This window comes from Melanotaenia boesemani, chromosome 11 (genome assembly GCF_017639745.1).
Source record: "Melanotaenia boesemani isolate fMelBoe1 chromosome 11, fMelBoe1.pri, whole genome shotgun sequence".
NCBI lineage: Eukaryota > Metazoa > Chordata > Actinopteri > Atheriniformes > Melanotaeniidae > Melanotaenia > Melanotaenia boesemani.
In genome coordinates this window covers 5,625,230-5,640,309 of record NC_055692.1, presented here as the reverse complement: position 1 = coordinate 5,640,309, position 15,080 = coordinate 5,625,230, and the positions used below count along the sequence as shown (strand labels likewise).

The window sequence follows — 15,080 nt, the reverse complement described above, 5'->3', positions numbered from 1 at the left end:
AGGAATAAGAAGAACACAGAAAACAAAAAACATGTGCCTGGGCGTACTTCCAGGCATAAGAGGCACTACAGAACACAGACAAAGAATAATGAGAAAATACCACATACTTCAGTAAAACCATACACCACTCTGAGATGGCTTCTAGTCCATCCAAAAAAATCATGTACCCAAAGAAAACTAAAACAGCAGCAACGGCAAAAGAAAACACAGAAAAAACAGGACCAAAACTCAGCCATTACGGATGTCTGCAAGATGGAAAATCACATCATGAACTGAACAGAGGCCAAGGTCATCCTCTCAGAAAGCAGCAAGCCCCATCGCTGGATCAGGGAAGCCATCGGGATCAGGAAGCAGGTCCCGAGGAGCATCAACAGGGATGAGGGATTGTACACCTTATCCCACACCTGGGAAGCAGTTCTACGCAGGGTGCCAGACGGCAAGGGGCGTGGTCATTCCCTGATCTTCCAAAAGACTTCAAAAACAGCTGATTTCACAGCTGATAAGACACGTCCTAGTAACATCCCGTGACCCTTCTGAGGAAGACTACGGATGTATAACAAAAAAACTTTTTCTCATCTGTCTGACAACAAAAGTTTATAAACTTCTTATTCTACCTTTTGGTTTTTTGTTTTTTTCCTTAGGAGTCTTCATGAGATGATGTAACTGCAGAAGCCCTTTTTTGGATTTATGAGCTTTTAGCTTTTTATAAATGTCCAGTCACTCATGTCATAGTTTCTCAGCTTCTCTTTAAAACAGCGATGAAGATTTGACTAAACGTGCAAGTTGACATCTTGATATCCATGTAAAGTGTATGTAAATAAAAAGTTTAAGTGAAGTCTCCAACTTTAGAGTTCAAGTTTGAACTCTAATCTTAAAGATGGAGGGTATGTAATTACTGACCTTATGCTGGGAGCCAGCTCCATAGTGAGGGGCCTGATAACTGAAGGCTTTACCTCCCATTCTACTTTTAGAAACTCTGGGAGCCGCACTCAGGGAGCAAAGTGCTCTTATGGGGAAAGACTTAACTCTTAGGTCTTTAAGATATGATGGAGCTTGGTCATTACCAGCTTTATATCTGAGGAGAAGAACGTTTCATCTGGAGCCAGTAAAGAGAAATTGAATTTGAAGAACTGTGGTCATCAAAACTCATTCAGTGCAGCATTTTGAATTTGGTTAAAAGTTTTTAACAAGTTCTGGAACAACCTGATGATAACTGCAACATATTTTTGGGAGAGAATTTGACTAATATGAACAATATAACATATTTTAAGTTAAAGAAGGCAGTTCTTTAAAGCAACTCAAGGATATAATCTTAACAAAAACCACTCTGAGGGTAAAGATCTATTACATAACAGTCTCATGGTAATAAGCCAAAATGAAAGTCCTTGCAGGAAAGCAGCGTAACAGTCTCATCACTGATATCTAACTGGACTTTTGATGTCACTTCATTTCGCTTTGATGTCAGCTCTATACGTGATGAAATGAAAAACAGCTTTCCAGAATCCGCACAGATCTTCAGACAAAGGCTCACAAAGGATGTCAAATTTATCAAGGAGGCTACCAAACAAAATAAATCCCTGCAATACTCTATTCATCCTCTCATTTCTCACCGTTTAATCCAATTTTGGTTTGTGGACAGCTGGGGCCTGTCCCAGCTGCTACAGGGGGAGAGGTGGAGTCCATCATTACTTTTTCAAATCACATCTGGCTGAACATCTTGCAAATATTCCTTTATAGAACAAATATCTAATATTTGTTTAAGATTAGAACAATAGTATGAGTATAAGCAGCCTTTTTCAATGTGAGAACAGAATATTTCCCTTTCTCTCCCTTTTCTAAAGCTTTAACTTGCCTTCCATGGCTTACTGGAAAACAACCTAGTCTGTACTCCATCTTTGAAAAGCCAGTTTTTCTAAATAACTGACAGAAACACCCTAACTGGAGCTGGACTTGGTTTTCTTAATATTTCTACTTTCGAAGCAATTTGTTTGTTTTGTCTTAATTGATGTCCATCATGCCACCTTCTCAGAAAAGACCGGAGTCAAGTTTGTCTTCCACAAATCAGTGTTTTTGTATTTTATTGGGATGATTTCAGTCTGACTGCACAGGTACAGCTAAAGACAACCAGGGCTGCTTTTCCTTCATGTTTTCCATCGCCATGGTTACAAGTTCTACCCATCCCGTCAGTTGTGTTAGACAGAAGTGACAAGATGAAATATCTCACTTTGCAGATAGATGTTTCAAGCATCAAGGCTGAGAACTCTAAACTTCCTCCACTTCCACTCTCTCTTACCTGAACAACAGCTGTCCTTCAGGCATCTGTTGTACTAGGTCTCAAAGGGTTAAACCACAACAAAGCAGGGTAATTTAACTGTGTTACTCATGACAGACTGTGTATGGGGAGGTGGAAAGGGGAGAAAATAATAATGCCAGCCTCTCATTTGTATTCTTGAGCCCATTCAGGTAATTTCATGACACTCTAAACTGTTTTTGCCGGTCTAACTCAGCTAATTAAGTCGGTATAGATGAAGTGGCCTCATGTCAAATTAGAATCACTAATGCTTTCCCACCTGAATGCACCCTGTTGGTCCTCAGAAAGACACAAGCATACACACATAGACACGTCATCTCACCCACAGCTCAAGATAGCCCTCTAATGGAAACAAAAAGCCATTTCACGTCTCCAGCTCTTTGTTCAGCTTGGCTGAGCTGCCACAAAAGCAAGTTTTTATCTGATCTCTATTTATCAGCTAATGAGCTAAATCACTCCTGATTATAGAGAAAGGTGAAATAAATGGCTTTAATCTGGATGCTTCCTGTTTTTTGTTTTTTCTTTTTTCTTTTCTGGTTGGAAGGACATTGAAATAACTGCTGCAGATTTTCTCTCATTGTTGAAGAAGCCTGCAACCTGATTGGTTGAAGTACTGAAAGGAGCATCAGTGAGCATCATACTGAGGTTAATACTGGTCATTTAGTGTGGTCATTTCTATTCTGGAGAAACTTTGTTAACTTTTAAAAAGCAAACTTAAGAGCTCCCCTTTTGATCTGCTTTTAACTCAACGTTAATAATTTGTCTGTTGATCCCAAAGATTAGCTGGTTATACTTCTTTCTTCATTCACTAATTATTGTTGTACTAATTATTCTGGTACTGTTGTTTTCAATATTTGGGGAGGGTGATAATAAATGACGAATAATGCTCAATTCTAATCAATTATATTTTTTTTATTAAATTTATATTATTTAGCTTATTATTATCATCTGGTTTAGCTTTTAGATAGACAGACAGACAGGCAAAATAAAGAATTAATTACTATACACACACACACACACACACACACACACACACACACATATACATACATATATATATATATATATATATATATACAGACAGACAGACAGACAGACAGATAGACAGATAGATAGATAGATAGATAGATAGATAGATAGATAGATAGATAGATAGATAGATAGATAGATAGATAGATAGATAGATAGATAGATAGATAGATAGATAGATAGATAGATAGATAGATAGAAGTCTGTCATACATCTTAACTCTCACTAGAGGGAGCCATTATATCAACAGTTATGAGAGGTGTCTGTTGAAGAAGCTTCATTCTCTGGTCATTCATAAATACTGAGAAGTTCCTCCTCATTCTGCCCAAGGAGCTCTGACTAGCCAGGATGTGGATAAAGAATTTCCCCAGTAACCCAAAGAACATTAACAACATGTTAACAACATGTTAACAACATGAAAACATGGCTCCATCCTGTCTAGCATCAACCATTCAGGCTTGTGCTGGTGGTGTAATGGTGTGGGGGACATTTTCTTGGCCCGCTTTGGGCCCCTTAGTACCAACGTGGCCTGGTTTAACCAGCAGCCTACCTGAGTATTGTTGCTGACCATGTCCATCCCTTTTTGACCACAGTGTAGCTTCTTCTGATGGCTACTGCTGTCAATATGGAGCAAAACCTCTGAGGAATGTTTCCAACACCTTGTTGAATCTGTGACACAAACAATTAAGGCAGTTCTGAAGGCAGATCAAACTCCGTACAAACAAGGTGCTTCCTCAACGTGTGTACCAGTACTTATTCAAAACTTACTTTAAACTTTGGTTTTGAGCAATTTATGACAATTTTTTGTCTTTTTGTTGGGTCTGCAATGTACTTATTTAAGTATTTACATCATTAATTAAACTGCCAAAAACCCAAACATCATTTATAATGATCAGTTGTGTGTAGGAAATATAAGTTGATGAACTTGTGTGCATGTAAACCTTACAATCAGTTAATTCCCTTTTTTGCTTCCACATGCAGAAAGAGCAACACAGCATCAGTGTTTGATAATTGTTTATTTTCAATATACATTTCATTTGAAAAATATAAATTCTAAAATAAACCATTTTATCTGTCCTAAAAAAATCACATAAGTTAATCAAAACAAAAACAAAAAAAAAATCAGTTTTCCAATGTCTAAAATGAACAAGTTTTCATTTCACGTTGCAGATTTCGTTGCTTACATATTGCGACACTTGAAATTCCCAGGCATCAAGTCTGGCTGGTTTCAACTCGCTCCTGCTGACGGCTGAAGAGGATGATGTCGTCCAACCAGCCGACAGGAATCGAACCAAACACAAAAGACTGCGATGGTATGATGCATTTTGGTTTGAGCCAGCATACCGTCATGTACACAATTAACAAAGGAGAAGGGCGGCTCAGTTATCACACTTCAATGTAGACAGACAGGACTTCCAGTTTCAAATAAAACACGCAAAGTGAGAAAAGTGCTTCAGTGGAGTTTGGACTATTTGTTCATCTGTATTTTAAGGATAATTTCAGTTTATTTCAGCTTGTTGAATTTCCTGCTTGTGCTGTTTCTGTGCATAACTTTCCGCTTTCCACTTCTGCTGCAGAGAAATCACATGAAACATGGGCAGTGGATGGTTTTCTGTTCGGAGCCCCAGCACTTTTTTGCTTAATCCCTTGTTTGCTTAATTCCTTTAACATTAATTAATGTTTGCGTTAACAGAAAGATGCCTACATTAAAGGAAAAATAATCAGTTGCATTTAAACAAGAATTATCTCTAAATACTGGCCAAAGGTAGTCAGATTTAAGAGGCTTTGTTCGTTGACTGTGGACTCGCTGGCTGCTCTGTGTAGACAAAACGCTAAGCAAATATTTTAGAAGACTGAGATTTAGCAATTAGAGCTCTAAATCTTGCTAATTCTTATTTTTTTCTAAATAGGTACATTTTGCACTCATATGCCATATGTACACTGAGCTCGAAAGTCATGTCTTCTCTGAATGCTGGCTGTAAAGTGACATCTGTTTAATGCAGCAACAAAAGTGCGAGAAAATCTATTTAGAAAGCTATTACAGTAGTTTGCACTGGTTAGAAATAGAGGAATTGTGTTTCCATTTTGAGCTGCATGGATGACTTAAGAACCAAAGTAACCAAATTTGGGTTTAATGTGCAATCTGTTTCTAACCAATTCCACTGTACAAGTGGCATCTGAGTATCAAATGAATATCCAAATACATCATTTAATGTATATTTGAGAAAATCCAACAGGAACCAAACCTAAACCTGCTGCAAACTGAAGCTGTCCCACTGATCCCCGCCTAGTAATCCTTTTATTTTAACATGTTACCGTAACAATTTCAGTCTGGATCAACCTCTGATAAGCCACTTAGGTTAAGTAGTTTGTGCAGCACAAGCAATTACATGATATGCATTCCTAGTTAGAGTTAAAGTTTGGCTGAGGAAAATCAGATGAGATCAGTTTTCTACCCACAAATATAATAGACACAGAAAACGTTACCAACATATACATATAATTATTTTAAAAAAAAGGAGAGAAAAAAACAATTTAATTTAAAAAGTAACAAAAGCTTTGAAGTGAATGTGTGAAAGATTCAGTTAGAAAGAGGTGAAGCAATCAAAACTGCATCAATAAGTGATGATAAAAGTATTTACCACATCCGCACACAAAAATGTGCTGTTAATTGTTAATTAACTCATATTTCTATTTAATTTCCTTCACAAGCTATAATACACCATGTCTCTTTATTTCAACCCTATGCAAGGACAGAGAAAAGATATCAAAACCCTGTCGAGAATCAACATGTTGCATTTGTTCATGATGAGCACTGAATCTAAAAGAAGAGGTAGAACTATAAAAACAGAGTTTCCTGCTACAGGAAAATGTTATTGGAGTAATTCGGTTTATATAAAAATCAGACAGATTATATATATATTTATATGTGTGGGAGTTTGTATAAAAAGGGCAGAGAGTGCACTCCATGCATGGTCAGAGCGTTGCAGCGTTTACCTTTGACCAGCAAGAGGAGGGAGCAGTTGCATAGACGAGTAGTGAGGAGGAATAGAAACTGTTCACTGTGGAGCGGTGAGAAAATGACTCAAATAAGAGGGTGAAGGCCGAAATACTGAGAAACAATGTTATTATCTTTAAAAAAATTGTTGTCTTCCCTTTTTTTTAGGCCCCTCTTATTAAAAACAAAGTCATGGAAGGTGTTAAGAGTTATTATATAGTAAAAAATCAGAGAGATGCAGGTTTCCTGACGGGGGTTCGGTCCTCTACAGAGACGTCTCAGATCCTCTGCTCCTCCAGTAGAAGGTGTTATCGTCGTCTGGGTCCATGTCTATTCTAATCTGAGGCACAGACTTCAACGGGCTCATCTCGGGGCTGTAAATTAAGAAACATGAGTTGTTAGGACATGTGGACAGACAGCATTACAGAGCTTCATAGTGTTTATGTTTGTAGTTCTTAATGGTAGTCCTTTTCCCAGCTGCAGTACAGAGCAGTCGGAGTTTGGACAATCAGAAAAAGATTTAAATTAGTTTACAAGCAAGAAAAATTCCCTCCTCTCAAATCCCACTTTTGGAAAAACTTTAGCTTGTCCTGACACTTCCAGCATTTTATTTTTTTCAAGTATTATAACAAACAAAATCCCTCTACATCTTCTACATAGAAATCCCTCATCTGCACAAAAGCTGAAGTGTAATAAATAATGTTTATATGTATATTAATTATTCAGGCCTGCGATGGACTGGCGACTGGTCCAGGGTGTACCCTACTTCTCGCCTGCTAATTGCTGGGATAGGCTCCAACTTCCCCGCTAGCTTGATCTGGACTAAGTGGTTTATAAATAATGAACGAACGAACTAATTATTTAGGCACAGAATTCTTGACAGGTTTTTTTTTTATTATTTATTCTACCAAAATAAAAGAAAATTTGTTCAGTTTTATTTAATAGCTTTCTACTTTAGATTCTCCTCATTGCTCAAACTAAATGAACAGAGGATAGTAGTAGGCTACTATTAGCCAGGAGGTTTAATGTTGTGGTATTAAGTATTAAGACAATTAGTTTTTGATATGTTGGTGTTGAAAAGTATTCCTATTTTTCTCTACTTTCTTACGTTAATAAGAATTATGTCTCAGTAAAAATAAATAAAAACCTAGGGCCTTTGAAAAGAGTAGATAATAGCAGGTTTTGTTTTTCATAATAACAGATTAATCCTGTAAAATCCACACAGAGAAAGGCCAAGCATTTTTAAGACCAATTATTTACAAGGACAGACTTAGATTAAAAGTGTGAAAAAATGACATAAAATTGTACATATTTGTTTCATTAAGCCTATATAGCTAAACAAGTAAAAGTAAAAATGGCTATGCAGGTTTACTTCCACAAGATTAGATATGGGCTAGTTGTTAAAATTGACTAAACCAAGCATTTGAACAGAACAATAAAGGGTTAAATTAAAAGTCTATGTTTGTAACGCCGTACAATGATATGTTTGCATCTTTGTAGAATGAATATAGGTTTTGGTCATTCTTTGGACAGAGTCAGAGCTTTTTCAACTTTCTAAAACCGCTATGCTAAACTAAGCTAGGCTTTGCGGCTAAGCTAACTAGCCATAGCAACCCAAATTCTCAAGTGTTGCTAAACTTCTCTGCTAACAGAGAGAGGAAGAAAAGACTTTTAATTTCCTAAGACATTAATAGAGACCTCCTGTGGCTAACTGAGTATGATTACATTTCTGAGACCATAGTATTTGTTTTAAGTCATTGCTGTGAGACTGAAAAATCAGACATCAATACATTTACTTTTTTTTATTATTATTATTCAGTGAGTTACTGTAGTAATAAGGATGGCAAAATAAAGTAAATAATATTGAAAAATTAAAAGTAAATAATATTTCTCTTAGATAAGCAGGTTTATTTAGAAGCTAAACGTCAAAATAGAAAAAAAATAAAATCCAATTTTTAAAATAATCTAACTGAATATCACAAAATAACCAAGAATGACGGTGAGTTCAGTGCTTTCTGAAATTAATCAGACTAAATGATTTCCTGTGTCTGTTCTGTGAAATCCCTGTCTGAGCTCTGAAAACAGCTTCCCACAGAAACCGCCTTCAGCGTCCAGGAGGGGACAGATGACTCCATAAAGCAGTAGCCAATATAGACACTAAGCTGGTGTATGAGAGCTTGGTAATGATAACATTTAATGGCAGAGATTGTTCAAAATTCCATTTAGATGAAACCGTTTTGCATCACATTTTTTAACCATGGATTCAGTTTAAAATTCCTGCCACTGTTTTCATTATCAATCATTTGTTAAAATGTCTGTCAGATAAAACAAACCCAAAACTATCAGAAAGTAGAAATATTCAGTTTAGAAGCCAGAATGAGAAATTCACTGGCATTTTCTCCTTAAAAACTTAAATGATGATTTAATAATTAGCATTATTTTTTTTATTCCAAATAACTTTAAGGCTCTGTTTGCACAACGTTACCATGCAAACCTCCAAATTTTCCCTCTTGCATATTTAAAATTAATTGCATTTTCACAACAGCGGAATGGAAAATTACCTCCATATAGATGGAAAATGTAAATAGGAAGATGTAGTGTACATGTCAGTCCTGTAGTGGGCAGTAAAACTTTACAACATCACACCCCACATGTGCACCACATCCTCAATAGACCCAAACGCATAAATACTACTTGTATAAGGGTGTATTGGTTATCCAGAGCATGTAATCTATGACTCTTTGCGCAGCATAAATGTTTTTGTGCAGCATAAATGTTGCACAAAAAAGCAGGTTTACCTTTAAGAGACAAAATCATTTTAAAAGATTCATCTGGACAAATAGATCAAGGAGGTCCGCCATTGTTGTTGTCGTGCTCTTTACAGGTGTAAACAGGGCCTAAGTGTGCAAATGCAAGATGACGTGACAGATGTCATCGTCGCCAAAAGATTCCAGTTCACGTTTCATCCACCCAAAACTCAGTTACCATGGAAATGAGAGGCCAAAACTCAACTAACCGTTTGCATTTTATTTTTTTATTTGGGTAGGGGGGTAAACGGGGCCTTAGTGACCGATTTCATGTCTGCCTAACTTAGTATGGTATTTCAGTGCAGCTAAGAAATAGGACTGATGATCTCTGATGGTATCTAAGGTCAGTTAAGTTTAAAGTAATTTGGCTTTAGTCTTAGTGGAACAAGATTAATTTTAAACTGTCTACAATTTATACCCAATCCCAGTGGGCACTTGTTCCAATAACTTTTAAAGAAAGATTATTAAAAAAAATATTTTTTTTCTTTTGTGGTTTTGTTTTGTTTGCTTTGTTCCCCCAAGCCGCTGGACACAGACAATTAAAAATTCCAAAAAATTGCATTGATCAAAGGAAAAACATAAATGACATTTCAGAAAAAAAGTGGGGAAAACAGGTTCATTAACTATTTACAAATGTCCTGTGATCAAATGCTGCCACAGACTGACCCAAACTCTGACGTACAACAGGGATGGAACAGATGTGGCAGCATGTAGGAACAAAATGACCCGTGGCTTCGGGTCACTGTGAGAGGCCGGTGGCATGATGGACAAATATAATCTCTTCCTGAGCATCATAACCTTTAATTCCAATATTTGCCCCCAAAACACTGACTGTCTTTCTAATAGCTCCCATCCATGAAGCACTGATTCCCAAAATGTATATACATAAACTCTGTGGCCACTCACTTGTTCAATTGCCTATTAACAGTTAATCAGCCAATCACATTGCAGCAACTTGCATTTAGGCATGTAGACATGATCAAGATATCTGAGCTCCAGAAGGAGGAAGAAAGGGGATTCAAGTGACTTTGAACATGGCGTGGTTGTTGGTCTGAGTATTTCACAAACTGCTAATCTACTAAGGATTTTCACACGCGCCATTTACAAGGCAAAGGGGTTCACTTGTTATGTCTTTTATACATTTATTACTTAATAGATCAGTTTGTTTTATGAGGTGAGTCATTTCAGGAGGTTAGCATTATTACACAGATGTGGAAATTTAGATCTAGATCTTGACAAGTTTCTCTAATTATAATGTAATATATATATTTATATTTAGTTTCAGATAAATGTGATTAAATGTTTTCTAATTTTGTTGATCCATTGTGATTTGTAGGTTGTAATAAATATAGAAAAATAAATAATAAATATAAATCAAATTTAATATGCATAATAAAACATAATATTTTTCAATGGGAAGTTTAATTTTTATATTTCTATACGAATATATAAAAAATGTACACACACTTTGTCAAATCTCTCATCTAAAAACATCTCAAATAAAATAAATAAAAATAGATTTAAAAATATCTAACTAAAAAAACTCGCTACACTAAAAAAAGAAAAAAGAAAATAAATTCAGGTTGTTTATAATACGTTTTGTAAAAGGAAAGTTCACTAAATGTAAACATTTTGATAATGTACGTCTTTGCCCTAAAATAAAGGGAAAATGGAAAGTTTTCATCAGTTATAGGTTGATATGTTGTTTTCTTACTGGTCCGGCCCACCTGGGATTAAACTGTGCTGTATGTGGACTAAAGTGAGTTTGACACCCTCGGATAGGTGCATCTGTCCTAATAGATGTCCATGCAAATCTGCTGAGTCACAGTTTGTTTGCACATGCAGATGAGGAATCCATGAAGTCAGCTTTACTTTAACACAAATCTATATGGTGTTTGTTTGTCGTGTAATGTCAGCGGCTCCTGCTGTGGTTAGGAATTCAGAGTTCAGTCCTTAAGAATTATTTTTCTCAAATTTATCATTTTGTAACGTACAAGCACCGGGAAGGTCTTCTAGAAGAGATGTGCATCTCATTCTTTACAGTAAACCTCGACCGATGGAGTCAAAGCTGTAAGGACAGACAGAACCCCACGAGGGAGGAGACAGCAGAGCTGGCATGGCGCCTGTCCCTACCTCTTCTTCAAAACAATACAGTTAGCCATAGGTCAGCAATTAGCCTAAGTGACCTTTAAAGATCAGACTAGCATTACATGTTTGCTCGCCATGTGACCTTTAACAGACGCTGATGCCACTGTCAGAGGGGGGGAGAAAGGTGAAAAGGAATCAGTGGCAGAAAAAGTTGGTTTTGCTGCAATGCGAGTCCCCAGCCATCAGGGTTGCAGTCAGCTTTAGTTCTCACCTGGACAGGTAGCTGTCCTGATAGTAGCGAAGCTGCTCAGCACGATGTGTGTCGTTCAAGGAATGAATGGGGCTTGTCTCCTGTGGAAAAGAGGAAAAAGAAGCCATTAGCGAGTGTCACATCCACACAGCCCTGCAGCTTACAGGATTTAAACTAGTTTCTACCAGAGTTTAGGTGGACTGACAATCTGCAGACTTGTGTACAATATTGATTTGACTGTTAGTATAAAGTCTGCATGTTTAGCACTTATACTTAATGCAAAGGTTAATGATTAATAAATATTACAGCAGAGGAAAGAGATTTATTTATTATATCTTCAGACAAACACTAAAGCAATTGTTTAAAAAAAAAAGCCAAGCAAGCAGGAACTGAAAAGAAAAATATATATATAACAATTAGGACACAATGTAACTCCAGACAGTGAGTAAATTTCATGCATAATTTGGAGAAAAGAACGAGAGAGTAAAGAGATAAACTGTTAATACCATGCATTGGCAGAGAAAGCAGTGAGTAAACAACAAGAAGGCAAAGCCTCTTTAAGACTGAGGACGTCATCAGACAGCGACTGAGGAAGCAGAGCAGGAGTCAGATGAAAGTTTAAAAGGAGCGAGACGTCATTTTCCCTCCACTGCTCCAGGTGGTTTGGTTCTACTCACTGTCAGAGGCCTTATCACCTAAGAAGGGCTCCTGCTCCATCATGTCCATGGGGATTTTAATACTGGGAGATTTCTCATTGTAAGGACATTCAGACTGTTGGGGGAAAAGGAAACACATTCTGAGATGGGACCTCTAACGGTATCGGTGAGTAACCATCATCACACACGTGTTCAAATTCTCCTACTAAAACTATAGATTCCTTCACCTTCGATCTCTGGTCTTAATACTTTTTGAGACAATATGAGATAACAAGATATATTTAAGTGCAGCTGAGAGATGATGCTGACAGCAGCAGCAGCTTAACATCTCCATCATTTTCTCACTGTTTAGCAGAATATATATTCTCCACCAAGTTCACTACAAAACTCATAAGGGGAGCATTAGATACACAAACTTATGGTCATTCAAGTTAAGCTAATGCAACAGGGACTGCTTAACTGTGCATAATGGGACTTTTAACACCCCAGACTGTGATTATAAACCCTGCATCATCCATAAAATCATCCTCCATGAGCATTAACCACCATCATCTGATGCTCTTGCAACTTAAGTTAAGAAAAGAGCTGCATGAAGGAGTGTTATATGTAAACCAGGGCTACATAGTTGTATTTTGTTTTAATTGTTAAGTTATCAGAAAACCTTTACTGAAATATGAATATAAAGACCATCAAAACTGCGTTAGAGGAGAAATTCGTGACATCGTTGACAGCAGGACAGTGGAAAGGGGTACATTCACCTTCTACCTGTGTTCCTAACAGCTTAATACAGTTAAAGTCCTGCACGCCTTCGTCTAAGGTTTGATTTTCCTCGATGAATTCTGTGTGAGGTGCACATCTACACCTGCTTCTCTGACTTCGAGATTGATTCAGGCTCCAACCTAAACTGTTTTCATACTGGGAGCCAGTTTTTAAAACACTGTCAGATGTTTTCATCACACATTAGAGATTTTGTTGACATTTGTTTCTACTCCTTAAATCTGTTTATAATTTATTGGTAGTTTCATAGAAATACAACAAAACCTGCTTGCATAAATGTCACACATGCAGCTCACAATGATGTCTTCCATACAACTTAAATCCATGTAACGAAGCTTAAAATACCCCGTGCATGTTTGTGCAAGTTTTAAATTGAAGTGGTGAACTTTATGTCTGACTGCACATGCGCCTGTGCACTTATGGAAAAACCCTGTAACTTGCACTGTTGCCAGCTTAGCAACTCTGTCGCTATACTTATAATAATATAAATCTAGCAGGGCTCTGCAAGGACAAAGGCCACCGAGTCCAGACCAGAGTCCAGACTAAACATGGAGAAGCAGCATTTAGCTGTCATGCAGCAAACAAGTGGAACAAACTACCAGTGCAGATTAAACTTTGACCAAACGTAGACACATTTAAATCCAGGTTAAAAACATTTATTTTCTCATGCATGAAATCTGCATGCTAACTTTTGACTGATGTACTTTTCATTGCTTCCCACTTTAATGCTTTTAGTGCTGTTACATCCCCATCAGTCTAGGGGTTTATGGGCTTTATGTAAAGCACTTGGAATTGTCTTGTACATGAAACGAGGTATACAAATAAACTTGCCTTGCCTATTACTGAGCATTTAGACTCCTCAGGCGACTCTTCTTTTGATAAAAGTGAATCTAACCACTGTTTTCGGTTTTATGGAGACTGATGTGAAAGCACAAATCGTTCACTCCTCTCGGTTAGCAGCAGCGCTGCCGTTCCAAACATATTGTGATTGTTTCATGGAATAAATATGAAAAGTTTAAAGTCAAGAAGTATTTATTTACCGCATTTCTTTTTATTTTAAGATTATAAGTTTTAAAAAGTAACTTTTGTGCAGGTTAAACTTGCCATCGCCTTGTTAATGATCCGATATCACTTTATCTCCTACTGCTTATATGTCATAACAGGAATTTTAAGAGAAAATGATTGTAGATTAAATTGATATTTACACAACTTTAAGACCATCTTTAAAATAAATAAAAATTAAACTTCCTCCCTCACAATCTAGAAGTGCTGAGATCCTGATCCTGCTTTTTGTCTGCTGCAAAGGAGGAGAACTGGGAATTTCAGGGCAGGGCTGGAAGTTTAGACAAGCTTAACGAACCAGGGAATGGGCTGTAATGGTGGGGGTGGTGGTGGGGGTGGGGGTAGACATACAGCAAACGGCTGCTAATTTAAGTGTATTCTCCAACTTACATCTTCAGCATCGCTGTCTATGCTGCCCCGCTTTTTCTTCTTCTTCTTCTCGTCCTCTTTCTTCTTCTTGTCCTTCTCTGGAATAACATCGTCCAGGAAGCTGAGGTCATGCTGGGAGAACATGTAATCCATCGCTTTCCTCACAGCAACCAGAGCGAGGATCTGAAAACATCACAATCAGTGTTCACGGTGCTTTTCCTTTATTCCTTTATGTCAAAGCATCATAATAAAATAAACAAATAAAAGAAATGTAAAACTGAACTGTTTTATACTATAACCAGTAACTGAAAATTGTCTGAAGTTTTCTGATAGCAAAGATGATGGAGAGGAGTTTCATGTTCAGATAAATAATCCTCTGGAATATTTTAACGTCTCCACATTACGGAGTCAAGTCAAAGTTATTTTTAAGCCAATTTAATTGAGCTGTTTTTATCCATGCTCAGTCATGTGAAAATCAGTTTGATCATCAAAGCATCAATCTGTCTAACTGGTAAATTAGCTGTAATGAGCTTGAGTGTGTGATGCTTTGTTTATGCTTTTCTAATTTGTCTAATTTTTTTTCATGTTTGGGAAAATTTGAAGGATCTAATGAATTGATAATGAATGAATGAATGAATTGATTCTGCAAATGCACATATTTGATCAAAACAAAACACTAAGCACTTAAACAACAAATACTGGTAACTTTTTACCTTAAAAAAAACTTTAAGTC

At 36.9% G+C, this 15,080-nt stretch overlaps 1 protein-coding gene across 2 annotated transcripts in view; it reads right to left on the bottom strand.

Moving 5' to 3' along the window:
• Nucleotides 1–4,811: 4,811 nt before the first annotated feature.
• Nucleotides 4,812–15,080, bottom strand: part of slc4a4a (solute carrier family 4 member 4a) — a 69,976-nt gene continuing 59,707 nt past the window's right edge. The window contains exons 24-27 of one of the 2 annotated variants that reach the window (XM_041999869.1): nucleotides 14,369–14,530; nucleotides 12,161–12,254; nucleotides 11,505–11,584; nucleotides 4,812–6,712 (exon numbers count right to left, since the gene is read on the bottom strand). In XM_041999869.1, coding sequence (XP_041855803.1) covers nucleotides 11,541–11,584; nucleotides 12,161–12,254; nucleotides 14,369–14,530 — 300 coding nt within the window. In that variant the 3' untranslated portion in view covers nucleotides 4,812–6,712; nucleotides 11,505–11,540. The remainder of the gene's footprint in view (nucleotides 6,713–11,504; nucleotides 11,585–12,160; nucleotides 12,255–14,368; nucleotides 14,531–15,080) is intronic. The other variant, XM_041999870.1, reaches the window with a different exon arrangement.